Source organism: Python bivittatus, unplaced genomic scaffold (assembly GCF_059951505.1).
Source record: "Python bivittatus isolate LINGU-HERP-01145 unplaced genomic scaffold, Pbiv_v1 ctg000480_np1212, whole genome shotgun sequence".
NCBI lineage: Eukaryota > Metazoa > Chordata > Lepidosauria > Squamata > Pythonidae > Python > Python bivittatus.
In genome coordinates this window covers 55606686-55624686 of record NW_028277075.1, presented here as the reverse complement: position 1 = coordinate 55624686, position 18001 = coordinate 55606686, and the positions used below count along the sequence as shown (strand labels likewise).

General features: G+C 41.8%; 1 protein-coding gene across 6 annotated transcripts in view; it reads right to left on the bottom strand.

Moving 5' to 3' along the window:
* The window catches only part of DENND2B (DENN domain containing 2B), a 165045-nt gene that overhangs the window by 81041 nt on the left and 66003 nt on the right, over positions 1-18001 (bottom strand). For all 6 annotated transcript variants that reach the window (XM_088145968.1, XM_088145969.1, XM_007421136.3 and 3 more), the window contains one exon: positions 10448-10552. In XM_088145968.1, the coding sequence (XP_088002094.1) occupies positions 10448-10527 (80 nt within the window). In that variant the 5' untranslated portion in view covers positions 10528-10552. The remainder of the gene's footprint in view (positions 1-10447; positions 10553-18001) is intronic.

The following is an 18001-nucleotide window of genomic DNA, read 5'->3' as shown; positions in this document are numbered from 1 at the left end:
AACCCCTCCATTTCTCTGCTGTTACTGGCTGTCCAAACCTATCACAATTGTCCTGTAATTCCCTGCCTTGCAGTAAATTGTAGCAACAATCTCTAGCATTAACAATGGCAACAGTATTTTTTTTTTTTGCATATATGTAATGGTTTAAGTATGTTTACGTATATTGATTCCCTTTCCAAGGTGTTTAATTATAATGGCTCCCTTTCTTTAATGAGTGTATAATTGATTCCAGCTATGCTAGATGTCACTATACATGAGTGGAGCATAGCAGACAGGTAATGGCTGTCTGCTATGCTCCACTCATGTATAGTGGAGGGCAGGACATCAACATCAAACATATGCAACCAAGCCTTGCACCTGTGAATATCCCTGTCTATCAGAAGATGTCAGGGATCCATGTAGAACTACTACACATTTTTTCAGTGGCTATAATTGTGGTAGTCTACAACTGTAGGTTTTAAATCAAAATCAAATCAGCCATGCTTGCAGCAAACCACAGTGATACCAAAATAATAACATACATACAATGCCATAATCACACAAATGTTGTGGTTGTGTACTTGTGTCAGCACTAGTCATCATTTCCCCCTTCCCCCCTGAGAGCCCATGAATCAAACCAATACACAAAGGAGATGAGGGATGGGTTGCAGCAATACATTTAAGAACAGCATTTACTAAAAATGTGTGCAGGAGGACACTCTACAATGTGAGCTTAAGCTGTAAGTGTCTAGATGTAATCACAGCTTCTAAAACCTTAGTCCATGTTCCCAGTCACTCTGAACTGCTAAATGAATAGGTTGATTCTTTACTATGACCAAAGATCAGCAACTTAAAACAAACTACATGCATTAGAATATCCAAACAATAAACAGTAATGACATACAAACAGTAAGATATTTGCTATAGTTAACGGTTAAGAGAGCCGGACAACCAATTTTGCTGGTAACCCATAAGTCTGTTGCTGTACTCTACATGTTGCTTCACAAAATGTTGCTAGCTTATATCAGGCCACATGTCCAAAAGTAAAGAGGTGAGTAAGAATTCATTTCAAAGGCCTGAAAAGTTTCCTGATGGGGCAAAATAAGTTTACAGATCCCCATAAGCATCACCATATTTCACTATCCCTTTTCCACAAGGATAGATGTGCTCTTCATAGAGAGTCCTATTAAATGTGTCTTCCAGCAGAACAGTTGGAAAGATGTTTAACAGAGCTTGAAAGAAAGCTCTGCAATAGTTAGGCAGCTCCAAGGTGGTGAGTTAAGTAAGCGGCTGTAGACTCTGATTCAAACTAAAGCTCCATGGCCTAACATTGTTAAGAAGTAGATTCAACTCATTTTGCCATTCCACCTACAGAACTCACTCTTTCAGAAGCACCCTGGCTCTGCTCAAGGAGAGCAATTTATGCAACTTGGAAGAGACACAAATGCTGCTAGGAATCCTGTTGCATGATGGGATAGCCCGCTCTTCTTTCTTCTGCCATGAACATCCACAAGTTTTCTATTGACATATTTGTCCTTTCAAAATTGGTGCTACACAATTTTCACCAGTCTCCAATCTTCCCTTTTTAGGGAAGATTGTGGAGAAGATTATTGGTTTTCAGATTTAGAGGGTCCTGGAATAAAGATACCTAGACACTTTGCAGTTGGGTTTCAGACCAGAATATAATCTGAGATACACTTGGAGATGATCTCTGTTGGGATCAGGATGGGGGTAGTGCATTCTTCCTGGCCCTCCTTGATCTCTCAATGGCCTTTGAAACTCTCAATCATGGTATCCTTCTGGACCAACTCTAGGGGTTGGGAGTAGAAGACATGGTGTTGCAATGGTTCTCCTTCCTTTAGGGGACTGGTTCCAATCAGTTGGCAGGAGGGGAGAAATCTTACCCTAGAATTCTACTCTGGGGTCACTCAGGGCTTTACACTCTCTCCACTCCTATATAATATCTATATGAAGCTGCTGGGTTAGATCATCCACTGGCATGATGTATCATCGGTATGCAGATAATACTCAGTTTTACATCTCAGCCATCTGATGCCATCAAGGCTCTTTCCCAGGTTCTGGAGGCTGTGAGAGACTGGATGGGGAAGAGCAGGGTTCAGTTCAACTTTAGCAAGATCAGGTATGGCTGTTAGGGCTTCCTGGATCCACAGATAATTTCTACGTTTAGTTCTGGATGGAGTAGCACTCCCCCAGAGAGAATTGGTGCACAATTTGGGGGTCATCCTAGATTCTTGGTTCCTGTCTGAAGAGCAGGTGGCAGCTGTGTCCTGGAGAACCTTGGCACAAATCCATCTTGTGTGATAATTACACTATTTCACAAACTGCACTAGCTCCCAGTAGGTTTCTAGGTGCAATTCAAGGTCCTGGTTCTGTCTATACTGGCCTTCAATGCACAGGATCAAGTTACTTGCAGAACCGCCTGTCTCCAATTGAATCTGCCTGTCCCATGAGATCCAACAGGGTAGGCATGCTCCAGATCCCCTCCTTTTCAGTCATGGTGCTTGTCCTCTAGAACAGCTTACTCCCACCTCCACTGCCATGATTCAAATGTCCCCAACTGTCAGGTTCAGCCCAAAGAACTCCATGAGACAGTACTGGTCTAGCAGTAGCTTTTATTAGCTTCCAACCACAGACAGAATCCTCCCAGACTAAATCTAAACTCATCAAGCCAGCAAGCAAAACCCTGCGAATTCCTTAGGGTGGTGCCAGTCTCATCTTCTTAACCTTCCCGCACTTGTGCTGGGGGCTAAGGCAATGTTTATCTCCCTGAGCGGGGCCTTCATCGAAGCATTCCATCACACCAACCCTGCTGACCTTCTGTAAATCTTAAAGACCTGGCTTTCCCCCACAAGTATTGGGCCAAGATGGTGGAAATGGTTTTTCAGACTATAGGCTGGCTTCAATTGTATTGGGTTTTTGTTTTGTTTTCTGTAGTTTTAAGTTGCAGGATTTTGTATTAGTTTTAATCCTTTGTTAGCTACCCAGAACCACAATTTGCAAGTTGAATGTGGCCATATAAATGGAAGGCAGGCAGGCAGGCTACATGTCTATCGTTGAATTTGGAAATGGCCAACATGTGTGTCTTTCCTGGTAATGTCTCCACCTCTTCTATTACACCTTTCTCCAGTTGTCTACAATTCTGCTTAATAATGAGTTGTATGATTCAGGATCCCCAGGATCAATTCCATCTATCTTCCCAGATGCTAATGGGGTAGAGCACCTATTGAAGAAATGCCTCCGATGAGAGAATGATCACTGTTGGCTAACCTGTGAGGTCTGCATACCAACAGTCTTAGCCCTATATATTTTATGAATGATTCTTTCCTGTTTGGCCAGTCTCACAATTATCAGCTGAGCTCTGGCAAGTCCCCATAGCCTGAGTCATCCTGTGTTGCAGGTCATTTAGATCTGTCATTCAGCTAGATCTGATCATACCACTAATTGCTACACAAAGTATGAAGATAGCCAGGCAGGCAAGAAGCTTATATAAAACTATTTCAGCATTACCCTACTTAATGCCCTTCCATTGTGTTGTACTTCAACTCACCAAATTGCCAGCCAGAGGCCAGGCAACTGAAATGTGTAGGAGTTGAAGCATAGTACGTATGGAGGGCACCACGTGACGGAAGGTGGCCTTTGTAGTAATTTTCTCTATTATACAGATCTTGACAGAGTCTGAAAAGAAAGATGCAACATAACTGGATCAAAGATCTTTCTGAACAAGATCTGAGCATTAATGGAATTGACAGCCATGTCCCTCTTCAAACACGCTAAAGGCAAGAAAAACAAATTCTTTAAAAGGACATGAGGCTTTCTGCCATGAACATGATTCTGTTTTGTAGCGTAAGTCTAAACTTGATTTTAATTTAATTTCAAAGCCAAAACTGAATTATTTAAAGAGGAAGAAACATGAACACTGTTGGCTGTTTCCATTTCAAAGGGGGCTGATTCAAAGGAGTTTCAGATGATTTTTTTGTTCCTTGCATAGCCTTCACAACAGTACATTTATTGTATAAAAGCCCACTCCAAAGACTGGGTGGACTCCTTTCAAGCTATGCAAACAAAGCTTGGTCTCAAATTCTGATACACAAGACTGGAAATTTCCTTATTTGTCCACTGATATAGCTACTTTTTGGCTCTATTTCTATTCTAGTTCTATACCTGGACTCCCACTACATGAGAGACGATTGGTTACCACTCAGTTTTATCCTTTATATAAAAATGCCCTGTTCCCCTTTTCCAGTTTCCTGGGTGTATCTAGTAGATAAATACTGGATTTCTTCTAAGCTATAAAATGGTTTGTTCAGTTTTGGCACAGTGTTCTGTGACAATTGAGCAATTATGCCTTGTAAACTATGATTTTGTACAAAGGTAAACAAGATGTCTGGAGGTATCAATGTGCTTTCAAATACTTCCCTTAGGTGCCTACCAGTCTCTCTGCTCCATTTCATTTCTTAAAAAGAGATATTAATAAAAAATAATATATAGAAAGCAGGATGCAAAGATCCAGCTTCATATAGTTTCATATTTCTTTGTGGAAATGCCTTTGAGCCACACAAACATTTGACCATTTTCATATAATTGGATGTTTTGAGACTTAGCATGTCAATCATTTGGTGAATAATTAAATTACCCATTGTAGCCATTTCGTCCATGCATCACCGCTTGTTCTTATAACGTCAAAGTCTAAAAAATGTTGTCTATCCCTGATTTAGGGCTAAGGGCGTCGTGAAAAATCAGCAACTTACAGTTTATTCAATATACCTTAGTTAAACAAGCATAGATTAACTTTTCCAATTCTCATGCTTTCCAGATATACTTGATTACAGCTCTCAGGACCTAGGAACTTTAGGAGTTATAGATCAGTCTTGGAAGGATAGCAGGATGCAGAAGACCTCCCTATTCCATGTGTGTGACTGTTGTGTCACAGAAAGGTTTTACCTACTTATTGAGACCTTTTATATCCTTCTGAAAAACTGCTATTTTCTCCTTTTAGTCTATTACTGTACTGTTTTTAGCTTTATGGCAATTTCCTGTTTTAGTCTTACTTGTTGTGAGCCAAACAAAGACGTAGCATCTGAGTTAAAAAAGTGGAAAAAGGACATTACACATATAAGCATGCATATGTGGTCCTGTACTTTGCTGTTTCTGGGCTTAGACTTAGACCTGTCTATCTTGGTACTTTCCTCCTACAAAACTCACAACTTCCTGCCTTACCTATTGTACTGACCTTTGTTATGAAATTGTTTCTTTAGCATCAGTCCTTATCTGGGGGCCCTTGGTGAAGTATCGTCAAAAGCAGATCTCCAAGCTCTGTCACTCTGCCTGCTTTTAATATACTTCTAGCAAATAATATTCAGGCCCACTTCATAGATGGTATTTTTAAAGTATTCAAAATGAATGTAAAAAGTATGTGTTAGTATCACAGAAATTTACTGTATCTATCAGAGATTCAGGGCTAGTTGCCATTTTCTATCAAGTGTGCCATTTAGTGTTATGAAAGAATGAATGAAAAGGCCTGAGAATACCAAGGCACATGTGTTTGTAGAGTCTCCAACATGTATCAGATATTGCTCTACCAATTCCAATTCTAGTTTGATGCTTGTCAGAAAAATGGATGGATTTCACTTATTTGCTGCCCATTCTCACTGCTGTTTTCAATTACACCTCAGAACTGTGTTTCCCCTCCCCTCTTCAAATGCATTTTAGTTGCTTCTGTTATTACAAAGTAAGGAACAGTTTCCCTGAATGCTTTTCATATGATACTGCATTTATTGAATTACTAAACCCTTAATATTAATATTACTTTTCTTTCAACAGACTCTTTATGTCCAGCTCCTGTAACTTACTCTTGAAGGCATTAGTAATCACCAAGCCTGTTCAGGTAAGATTTACAGGTAGTCATCACTTAGCAACTGCAATCGGGGCTGGCAACTCTGTCACTAAGCGCCACAGTCACTAAGTGGAAAATCACATGACCGTGATGGACTTACAACATCATTTCCCATTCAGTCATTAAGGGAGACATCATGTGATCATGACTTGCGATTCTACTTCCATGTTCTCTATTAACTCTGCTTGTAGGAAGCCGGTTGTGAAGCACACAAATGATGATCACATGACTGCAGGACACTACAACAGTTGTAAATACAAGGATTGGTTGTGAAGCTGTTTTTTTTACATCATCATAACTTTGAAAGGTCATCAAACAAGACAGTCGGTAAGCAAGAACTATATGTACTGTTATCACCATCAGCAACTACAAATGGGCAAATTTCACAACATTTTGATGTCTGCTTGATTGCCAGTTTTTGTCTCAAGTTCTGTTGACTGTGGGAAGAAAATATTCAGATAAATAATCTGTTTGGTTAGACTCACTCTCCAATATTAAGCTGCCTCTATTCAGTACCTGAGTACAGGTATTTTGCCTTGGCAATCAGTTTATCCTACTTTGGACACATTATTTATTTATTTATATTTCAAATTTAGTCACCGCCCATCTCACTCAGACAGCGACTCTGGGCGGTTTACAATAAAAATTACAATAAAAAACAATAAAAATACAATAAAAACAGTGTTCATAAATAAATAATATATTCCAAGGAATTGATGGTATAATAGGTTATTGACCTACAGGAGCATCTTCAGAGTGCCAACTACCCCCAGGGTTGGTTACCCCTCCTCAAGCTCCATGCAAGCTGGCAGAGCCAGGTGTTCATCCCTTTCCAGAAGGCCAGGAAAGTGGGGGCCTGCCTCACCTCTGGGGGGAGAGTATTCCATAGGGCAGGGGCAACAGCAGAGAAGGTTCTCTTCCTGGACCCCACTAATCCACATTCTTTAACTGACGGGGTCCGTAACATATCTTCCCTGCCTGACCAGGTGGGATGTGTCGATCAGGTAGCCTGGTCCCATGCCACGTAGGGCTTTAAAGGTGATGACCAACACCTTGAATTGGACCCAGAAGCAGATTGGCACCCAATGCAACTCCCACAGTAAAGGTGTTACATGTGTCATCTTTGGGGCACTCAAAATTGCCAGTGCGGCCGCATACCGAACCAGCTGTAACTTCCAGATACTTTTCAAAGGTAGCCCCATGTAGACTGCATTGCAATAGTCTATACAGGAGAAAACTAGGGCATGAGTGATTGACTAGAGAGCTTCCTGATCCAGGAAAGGGCATAACTGGCACACAATACGAAGTTGAGCAAAGGCCCTCCTGGCCACGACTGCCACCTGCTCCTCAAGCAGGAGTCATGAGTCCAGGGGGACCCACAAATTCCATAACAGGTCTGTCTGCGGCAGTGCAACCCCATCCAGAACCAAAGATGATAAACTCCCAGGTATAGAGGAGCCCCCAACCCACAGCCACTCCATCTTACCAGGGTTCAGCTGAAGCCTGTTGTTCCCCATCCAGGCCCCCACAGACTCCAGGCACCGCGAAAGGGTGGCCACAGCATCACTTAAATCACCCAGGACAAAGATGTATAATTGGGTATCATCTGTATATTGATGATACCTCATCCTATGGTGGCAGATCATCTCACCCAATGGTTTCATGTAGATGTTAAAAAGGAATGGGGAGAGTACCAAACCCTGCAGCACCCCACAAAGGAGAGAACGCAGGCTGGACCTCTCACTCCCTATTGACACCAGTTGGGACAGGCCCTGGAGGAAGGAGGTGAACCAGCACAGAACTGTGCCACCCACCCCCAACTCCCTAAGCTGAACCAAAAGGATACCATGGCCAGTGGCATCAAAAGCCACTGAGAGGTCAAGAAGAGCAAGGATGGATGCACTACCCCCATCCCACTCCTGCCCGAGATCATCCAAAAGTACGGCCAATGCTGTTTCCACCCCATATCCAGGCCTGAAATCTGACTGAAAAGGGTCCAGATAACCCATTTCATCCAGGATCCTCTGGAACTGCAGTGCCACCACTTTCTCAACCGTCTTCTCTAAAAAGGGGAGGTGGGAGACTTGACGAAAATTGTCCAGCACAGTGGGATCCAATTACAGTTTCTTGAGGAGGGGGTGTACCAGCGCCTCTTTAAAGGAAGCCAGAAACACTCACTCTCTCAAGGATGAATTCACCATCACCTGGACCCACATGTCACCTCCTGAGCTGCTTTAATCAGCCAGGAGGGGCATGGATCTAATTGACAAGTGGTGGCATTTACAGTCAGGAGGACTCTGTCCACTTCCTCGGGCCCAACAGGATCAAACTGTTTCCAGATAACAGGGTAAGTACGTTCCCCAGGTATCTCCACAGGCCATGCTACATGCTTGATATCCAATCAGGAACAGATCCGAGCGATTTTATCCTCCAGGTGCCCAGAAAATTCCTTTGCATGACCCTGCAGGTGGGTCACTGGGCCCACCTTCCCCAAAAGAGATTGGGTGATCTTAAACAAGGCCGCTGGGCGGCATTCTGCGGATGCAATAAGAGTGGAGAAATATTGATGTTTTGCCACTCTTACTGCCACAAGGTAGGCCTTAATAGTGGTTCCAGCTTGTGTTCAGTCACATTTGATCCTTGTTTTCCTCCAGCGGTGCTCTAGACATCTCTTAATCCTTTTCAGACCTCTCAACTCCTCTGTAAACCACGGGAAGTATCAGGATCAATGGGCCAAGAGAAGTTGCATGGGCACAATCTTATCCAAGGCCTCAGCTGCCTCCCTGTTCCAGGTGGCATCCAGAGCTTCTACTGGACCATGCAAGAGATCCTCGGGTTTAACCCTTAGCTCCCTCTGGAACCCCACTGGGTCCATCAGTCACTGGGGACGGACCAATTGAATGGGTCCCACCTCCCTGCAGAGGGGGGCAGTATAGAAGAATCTCAAGGCCACCAGGGCATGATGTGACTATGACAAGGGGGACAAAATTAAGATCCCTTCAGACCACATTGCCACTGCTCCAACAAGAAAATCATGTCCAATGTGAGGCCACTGTCTCAAGTCAGGTCATGAATAATCTGGGACAGCCCCATAGCTCCCATGGTGGCTATGAACTCCTGAGCCACCTCCGAGGCACAGCCCAGAGATGGCAGATTGAACTCCCCCAGAGTCATAAGTCTGGGGAGCTCAACCGCCAGCCCCCAGCAGCTCAGGCAAGGAGACTGCCTCCAGCAGCTCAGGCACAGAGGTTGCTACACAGCAGAGAGGCTGGTACAATAGCAACAATCCTAACTGCTCTCGAGAGCCCAACTTCAGAAACAGGGTCTCATAACCACTGAAGGCCAACAGAGATTCCAGGATGACAACTGCTACCCCTTCTCCCCTGCCCTGGGATCTTGGCTGGTGCCATACCGTAAACCCAGCCAGGCACATTTCCAAAAAGGGCACCCCATCTTCAGGGCCCAGCCAGGTCTCAGTAATGCATGCCAGGTCTGTCCACCCTTCAGTGATCAAATCATATATGAGGGGGGCCTTGTTGTTGACTGACCTGGTATTAATAAGCAGCAGCCAAAAGCTAGGGCCTCCATGGGTCTGCTATCCAGGGCCTGGTTCTGAGTACAGAGGGCCGGAACACACCACTGATAACAGACACTGGGGGCATCTTCCCCAAGAGTGGTCTACCCTCTGACTCCTGTTAAAACATCCCCTCCCTGTTACCACCTGAATAGTATAGCCTGCCCTAAACTCCCCAGAGCTTCCATTCCCCCCCAATCCCAGCCCTCCAGTTTCTCTGGTTAGGGGTCCCTCCATCCAACCAGACATCAACAGACACACCCAATCAATCAAGTGGTGGCAGCGGGCTCCATGGCATTCAGCTCCCACGGTCAGCGCCATTTTAACCCTAACCATCACCCCCCCATCCACTGTGCCCCCTTCACTGGCCTCTCTTACTAGTTGGTAGGGGCACCCAACCCACTTCTCCTTCCTCCCCAACTGTCACCCAGGGGGTCAGCATCCTCACCGCACTCACACACACTCCACACATCCACCCTCAGGCTCCCCTCCCTGTCTCTCACACTAGGGAGGGAATTATGTGAAGACCTAGCTCTCTGGAGAAGGCTCTAATGCTGTCAAAAGTGGAAGGGAAGGAGAAGAAGAGGATAATCAGCAGCAAGGTGGATAGATTCCGTTACAATGACAGTGAGTGCATTGCTGGAAGACCTGAAGGACCAAGTTAGGGACAGTTCATCATGGAGAAAATCTATCTATGTGATTACTAGGAGTTGACACTGACTTGATAGCACATAATCAAATCAAACCTTGGCCTGTCAGATATGCATTGTACAAATCTAGACAGACGCTAGAAACTAATAGCCAAGATATACAAATTACACTGATGGCAGAGACAGCCGTAATTGTCCCTAAATTCTGATATTCTGCTAGGATTATAACATTGTTGGAAGAAAAACAGCCATCAATTGTAAAAACAAACTCATGGAATGCTGACAAAACATCAGACAAGAACAACTATAGCATTTGCAGTTTACACTTACCGCTCTAGAGTATCCCGAGATACCTTATTTCCTCCTGCTTTCTTGGTGACATTGGCATTCTTGTTGGCAGTCATGGTCATTTCTGCTCTCTCTAAATCTGGAAACCTGGGTAGAAGAACGAAACCCAAAACAAACTTATTGAATGTGTGTGTAATTGAGCTAGAGATGTTTACCAACCTGTCAAAAAAAGGTAAGAAAAAGAGCGGCAAAGGAACTTCAGCCACATTTTCCATTCTATAACAGCTTGAGCAAAACTAAGATTAAAACTGAACATAGAGAAGATACTTCCAAATAAGCTAGGAATTGCAAACTAAGAAGAAACTTAGGTTAGTGATTTTGGTGTCTGGATTAGGCTTATACAGTAAACTTTAATTCCTTACTAATTTTGCCAGCCCCATTGATGGAGGAAGACATGTGGAACTGAAAAGACTACATGTACTAGAAAACCAACTCATGAATTATGAATTAGCATTCTCCAGAATCGGACTAACTATAGCCAAAGAATGTGGCTCAAACTCAGAGAAACACATAAGAAGAACAGAATCACTATCCTGGTTTCCAGTTTTTCTTGTTAAATCAGAACTAGAATAATTTCAATAGATTTTTAGATTACTCCCTTTTGAACAAAAATTATATTTTAGAAATGACTTTATTGCATTTACATTATTGGAGATGCAGTGATATTAACACTTTATGGAAATATGTTGTTTCATTTTGGTAAGAAGCAATTAAATGTATTAACTAATCTGAATCCAGATATTTATATCATCGATACTTATCTGAATGATAATGGCACTATCACCCTGTGGTATACCATATGCAGCTGGAGTATGAATACATACATATTCTCCCCATTAAAATACTGTTTACTGAACACATTTCCACCCAACTCTTCCCCCAGGAAGGTCAGGCAGTTTGCACAGAGCTTATCATTTGAAGATCACAATAACTCTGAGAGGCTGCCCAATCATCTTTGTTCCTGTCCTTCAATTCCAGTACTGCACACCAAACCAGTGACAGAAATTACTCAAGTTCTAAAACTATATACCAGCACCGATGTCCATCTCCAACTAGCCAATGTCTCAGTTGGGATAAACTCTTGGGTTTTACCTACACTGCACTGAACTCAACCATTTTCAGGACCTCAATTAACATGCAAGTTAGACCTATATAAGTACCTCAGTAATCTATATTTTAAAAAACAATGTACAAATGCAGTAAGCAAATAAATAATAAACATCCCCACCTGAGAGGAGTTAAAAGATTTAAGTAGCCAAAGGATACATAGAATTGCTTAAAACTATTCCTTCTGGAAAACATTACAGATTAGACAGGGAAAGAACATGACTGATGATGGCTAAAGCTGTCAAGCAAACACTATGGCTGATTTATTGTCTTGCAGAATATACTTCAAGAACAGTTAGCAAATAATTTGACTAAAAACAAGTTATTACTTTTTTTCTAAAACTATTAAGGATTGTTCTTAGATTACTCATACTATCCTCACTAAATGGTCTGCCTAATTCATATATAGGAAAATTTTGGCTTTTTAAATTCTTGGTTAATAAACAATAATGTTTTTCAGTCTGGTGATTTGAATCATATTTTTTTAAACTGACTATCTCAAAAGTAAGAATTTTTCATTTCCCTCCGATCCAGTCCTAAGGGACTTGTGCACAAAGATGAAGGTGCTCTGTGTGTGTGTGTGTGTGTGTGTGGTTAGACAGAGTTACATTTGCAAGTATATTGGGGGAAGGTAACTTTTCATAAATGATAGGCAATGCAATGCAGTCCATAGCTGCACAAGTCAGCCACACAAAGAAACAATTATTTCTACAAAGCAGGGCTGTGTGACTTCTGTTGTGGTAAAAACAACCTTTTGAATGTTAAGCCAAGGGCTTTATTCCATAGAAAGAGGAATCAGTTCAAAAAATAGATTAATGAATAAATATTACTTAAATATCATTCTTTCACTTCCACACACATTCACACACTATCTTGTACACAAAAGCACATACATAACCCCCTTCTTTGTCCTTCCCAGTTATTCTTAGGAGAATTACTGAAAGAGAAATTGGTTTACATATTTCAGGTCTCTTGCAATGGAAAAGAGTTCCAGACTTTGAAACAAGATTAAGTACTCCAGCCAACAAATATTAAAATCCATTATCCATACACATACAGGCAGTCCTCAACCTACGACCATTCGTTCAGTGACTGTTTGAAGTTACAATGGTGCTGAATGAAAGATGGTTATGACTGGTCCTCGGAATTCCGACTGCCCCAGCATCCCTACAGTCAGGTGATTGCAATCTGGGCACTTGGCAACCAGTTTGCACTTATGACCAGTTGCCAAGTGCCCCACAATCACGTGATCGCCATTTGCATCCTTCTCTGCTGGCTTCCTCAGAAAGTCAATGGGGAAGCCAGCAGGGAAGGTCATAACTCACTGGGGTAAGACTCACCCATCCGCGCACCCTCCCCAGCCCCTCTGTGCTTGCGCTGCAATGGCCACTCACGCACCCTCCCACCCATGCCACACCCCCATGTACCCTCACACACCCTCCCTGACCCTCCCCACACCCTCACGCCATACCCCTGGGCACCTCACATACCCTCCCCAACCGTCTTGTAACCCTCCCTGACCCTTGACACATTCCCGCGCCGCACCCCTATGCACCCCTTCGCTCCCTTCCCCACCCAGCAGTAGTCACTTACCTGCCTGCTGCCTGGGACTTGCAACTTCCTGCTGGCTTCCCCACTGACTTTGGTTGTGGGAAGCTGGCAGGAAGTTGCCTCACCTAACAACCATGGGATTCAGTTAATGATGGCAGCCAGGACTGCAGGGATTGCCGTTGCTAAGTGATGCATTCGCACTTTATGATTGCATCACTTTGCAACGGAAATTCCAGTCCCAATTGCCATCATAAGTCAAGGACTGCCTGTACTTGGAAATGAAGACACAGTCTGGATTGCTCAACACATCACTTGTAGGTCAGAAGTTTTAAACTGACCCATGCAAATTTACCTAGAAGGACCATATAAAGTGGTACCTCGGTTCACAAACTTAATTCGTTCCGCGACTCTGGTCGCAACCCAAATTGGTCGCGACCCAAATCAAATTTTCCCATAAGGTTCAATGTATATACGGTTAATCCGTTCTGAACCATATGTTTTTTTTTTTTTAAACCGCAAAAATATGAAACAAAATACAGTACGAAGAGAGAGAACGCTAACCTTGCTTGACACGACTTCTGGCGTGGAGGACAGGAAGGCGGGTGGGGAGGCAGTTATTGCTTGGAGGGAGAGTCCCCCTCCCTACAGGAAGCCACAACCATGTGTCACGGGAGGGAAAATGGCCGCGGATCCTGTTCGTCACCCGATCCGGCGTTCGCAAACCGAAGCAAAATTTTGCGAATGGAGCTGTTCGTGACCCAAATTGGTCGTGAACAGAAGCGTTCGTGACCCGAGGTACCACTGTATAAGGCAAAAGTATGCCTTCCTTATCTAATGGGCAGTGTGAAGAAATGAAGCAGAAATTCCAGAAATTGTGATTATGGCTGCTAATTTCAAGTACAGTAGGTTCAGACCTCAAAAATACAATACACCTTCTAAAAGAGTTTGGAGATGTAATACTCTAAACTAAATGAAATTTCTTCAGATGGAAGACTTAATTTTGAAAAAGAATCAATACATTTCTGCTTTTTTAGAGAGAATGATAAAATTGTTCTAGTTGGTAGAAATAAGAATAGTCTTATAACTTGCATATTACACTTCATTTTTATTTTTGTAAAAAGTTGATGGTAAATTGTTTATATGACTCCACAGAGACAAATCAATTAGCACAAATTGGAAGGAGGCTAACTGACTTCATCAAGAAATCTGCTGCTTCAAGAGTATTTTCAATAATCAAATTTCATAACCTGGTAAAGTTATTCACATTACACCATGAACACTTCTCAGTGCCTTTACAATTGTTCAGATTTTATTTTATAAGATTTTTAATTAAAAGTGAAGAAGCCAAGTTTTGAGAAATGTACCAAAAATGTTGCTGGCAAGTTGCCCCAGTTGAATACAGAGTGCCTTTTTCTGGGAATAATATGCCCAGCTCTAACCCATAACTTGGAATATACATCCACATTAACCCTCATAGTTCTGGATCTAACAGAAGCATTATCTAGAGAGAGGGTTACATTACAGCTTCCTTTATACAAGTTCAAATAAATCACCAAAATATTGCAAAATCCAGCTGCAGCTTCCAACTTTTGATTGGTTTTCATTTAAACTTCACCAAAGTATCTACATCAATTGCATCCAAACTTCAGAAAAAAAAAATTCCCTGGAATGCTGAGCCTCAACCAAAGCCAAAACTTTGAAGGAAGAGTTCTCCTAGTGTATGGAGTTTGTTACAGTATTGGAAATGTGTGCTTCTCTGAGGTTTCTTCCTCATCCCTAATTTTCTGTTACCTGATTCACACAACACCCTAAGCCATACTGTGGTTTATTTGGCTAATCCTAGCATGTTGCATGAGCATGTGATATATTAGTTAAGCAAATTTTGGTTTAGTGCAGTCTGTACATTCATCTCTAGGCAGGGTCTAGCAATTTAAGCCTCTTTATCAAAGTTAGGGGTAACACAATTTGAAACAAATTAATTAATCTTGGACTATCCTGAGCAATCTAGAATAAAATGACAGAAGTAGGGGTATTCACAGGGAGGGGTATCAAAAATGTCAAAATGGTGCCACACTGGTGTAACTAACGCCTTACCCCGTTTTACACATGACACACGTGTGACATATATAAAAAAGGGATGGGGATTCAATTGTTCAGTCAGGACCGCCATCTTGACTTTTTAAACTCTCCTACAGATGGTCCTGGACAGAAGATACCTTGACATCACAAAACTACCAAGAGTCTAAATTACTACAGGACAACAGTAATTGTATATTCTATTACATCTGCCCCCAATGTAATTTAAATGATGCCGTGTTGAACAGAGTCTATAATGCCCAGTATCTTTCACTTTAAACATTTCAGTTATAATTTTAGAGCGTGTACAGTTACTTCATGACATTAGAAGGAGGAAAAGTGATCTGGGTCGTGTGGGGTGGAAAGAATAAAAAACAATGAAGCAAAGGGACCTACAGCACTCATTTCTTTCCAGTTTCCTCCCACCCACTCCCCCATGAACTCTCATGACCCTTTGCTAGTTCATTTTGACACTTTACTCAATCAAGTATTATTTCACTAAACTAGAAAAAGTTCAGAGACAGATGACGAGAGGAAAAATACGGAACTGGGAAGAACTAAGGTTTCTCACTATTTATATGTATCCCTGAGGATGTTGGCATTCATAAGGGTGTAGCCAAAACATTTTCAAACAGGTGATGTGTATTTCTAGGTGTCATAAAGTGATAACCAATCTGGAGTACACGAAGGAAGCAGAAAAAGAGATTAAAGGAAACTAGCTGCACCTGTAGTAAACCATGTGTATTTTAGAACTGAAAAAGGAAATTCTAGTCATGGACCTGTATTAATAAGCAGAATGCAAATGTAGGATGAATGTGTGAATTTGCACTTGCACTGTGTTTTTGTTCTGTTTCAGTTTTTCATTCACACATACTGCTCCTATAGAATAATGTTCAGAAACCCAATTAACCATTTATTGATCTATAGGTCCTTTATTGCGTTGAAGCAGAAACACAGATTCCCAGTGGCTTTACTACCATCCCACTGTTGCATTTAAAAGCCATTGTGAGTTATGAAACTGAAATGGTAAGAAGTTGGCATATTTGCAATCAGGTGCTTTCCCCAAAAACTGTCACCATGGTTACATGTTGCTACGAGAGATTTATGGTGAGGAAGGAGCAGCACAGTAAGTCCTAAACAATGCTTACAAGAAGAGACAAGATCCTGGAAGAGGAAACTGAATGTCTGGTTTGGGGAGAGAGTAATGACTGGCTTGAGATCAGGAGCTGAGAAAAGGGGTGAGGTAAACATTCCTGCCTGTGCCAACAAGGTTGCAAATACACTAATGCAAAGGAAGTTTCAGATTTCCTTGAGTTTCCTTGAGTAGTTTTATTTCTACAATGTTAGAAATAAATCAGCTCAGCTCCCAGAAACAGAAAACATCATGAGGTCAATCATGTCTAGAGCTAATCCCAAAGTGCTGCAAATTATTGATATAGTAGAGCCTCCTTTTTAGTGAGTTTATCTATGGAATAATCTGGTACAACCCTTTCTACAAATAAATGTATTCCAGGTCACCATCAAATTCTATTGTAGAGAATAAGGAAGATGACTTTGACAGATATATGTAAGCTCTATTGCCAAGGTGACAAGGAAAAAAACATTTGCCAAGTCCAGAATGTCCAGATAATTTCTGGAAGCACCTCAGGCAGATGTCTCCCTAATTCACTGAACTATAAGAAGGAGGAGGACATACAGAACAACCAGACTTGGGAGATTCTGCTATTATACCCAATTTCAATAAAATAGCTTTAACCTTCCTGTGAAGTTGATTTCCTGGTCTGGTCTACCTGGTGAGGCTGACAGTCTGCTTTACTGCATTAGATTCTTTAGGATGCATAGGTGCTGCCATATGAGACATTTATCATGCATTCACTCTGCATTTCCCATCTTGCCTGACCCCCTCCCATGTCCCACAAACATTATTTTCTTTGGTAAAGCATAGGTAATGCTTCAAAAACACCACCATTTGATGGAGAAGACAACATGAAAGAGATGTCGCAATTCCGTGAAAAATGGTCAGCAGGAATGAACTGCATTCCTCTTGTCCACTGTTTCCTGAAAGCACTCATTTTTCTCTATTGCAAATCTAGAGCTGGGCTTTCCCTCCCAATTTTTAAGTCAGGCTGCTCCACAGCTAAGTGAAAACCAAGGCTAAATCAGATTTTCTTGCTCAACAAATGAATCAAACAGCTTAGAATTTTCACAAAATGTTCACTGTTGGAATACACTGTTCAAAACAATGAAGTGAATGTCATAACTTGCTTTAAAAACAGCTCTGGAGCAATTATACTGACAAATTCAATTAACAGACACTATCATAAATCTTGTAAGAATATAGCAATATCAACAGCCCCCACTGGATTTTTCTTCTTCCGTACGTGCCACCATAGGGACTTATGAAGATCCATCTTGTCTGAAATGGACAAAAGTAACAGAAACTGTGTCTCTAGATAGATGCATACTTACATATCTTAAATGGCGACCATAAAGTATACTACAATAAGGTCAATGCAAATTATATAATAAAACAATTATTACTATTTTATAATTTTCATAATTTTATATAATGCACTTAAATAATCACTATTTTCAATATTTTAGAACTCTTGATCCTACTCATCCTCCCACCCATAAACACCATCAGAGCAAAAAAACTAAACAAAAGACTATTTGGAATCCTGTTCTAATATTGTATCAGCACACACATACATGCCATACATACATAATGATATATTTTAAGTCCCCCTTTTTTTTGTACATGCATGCTTGTGTGGTTATGCATAGATATTTATGTGTGTG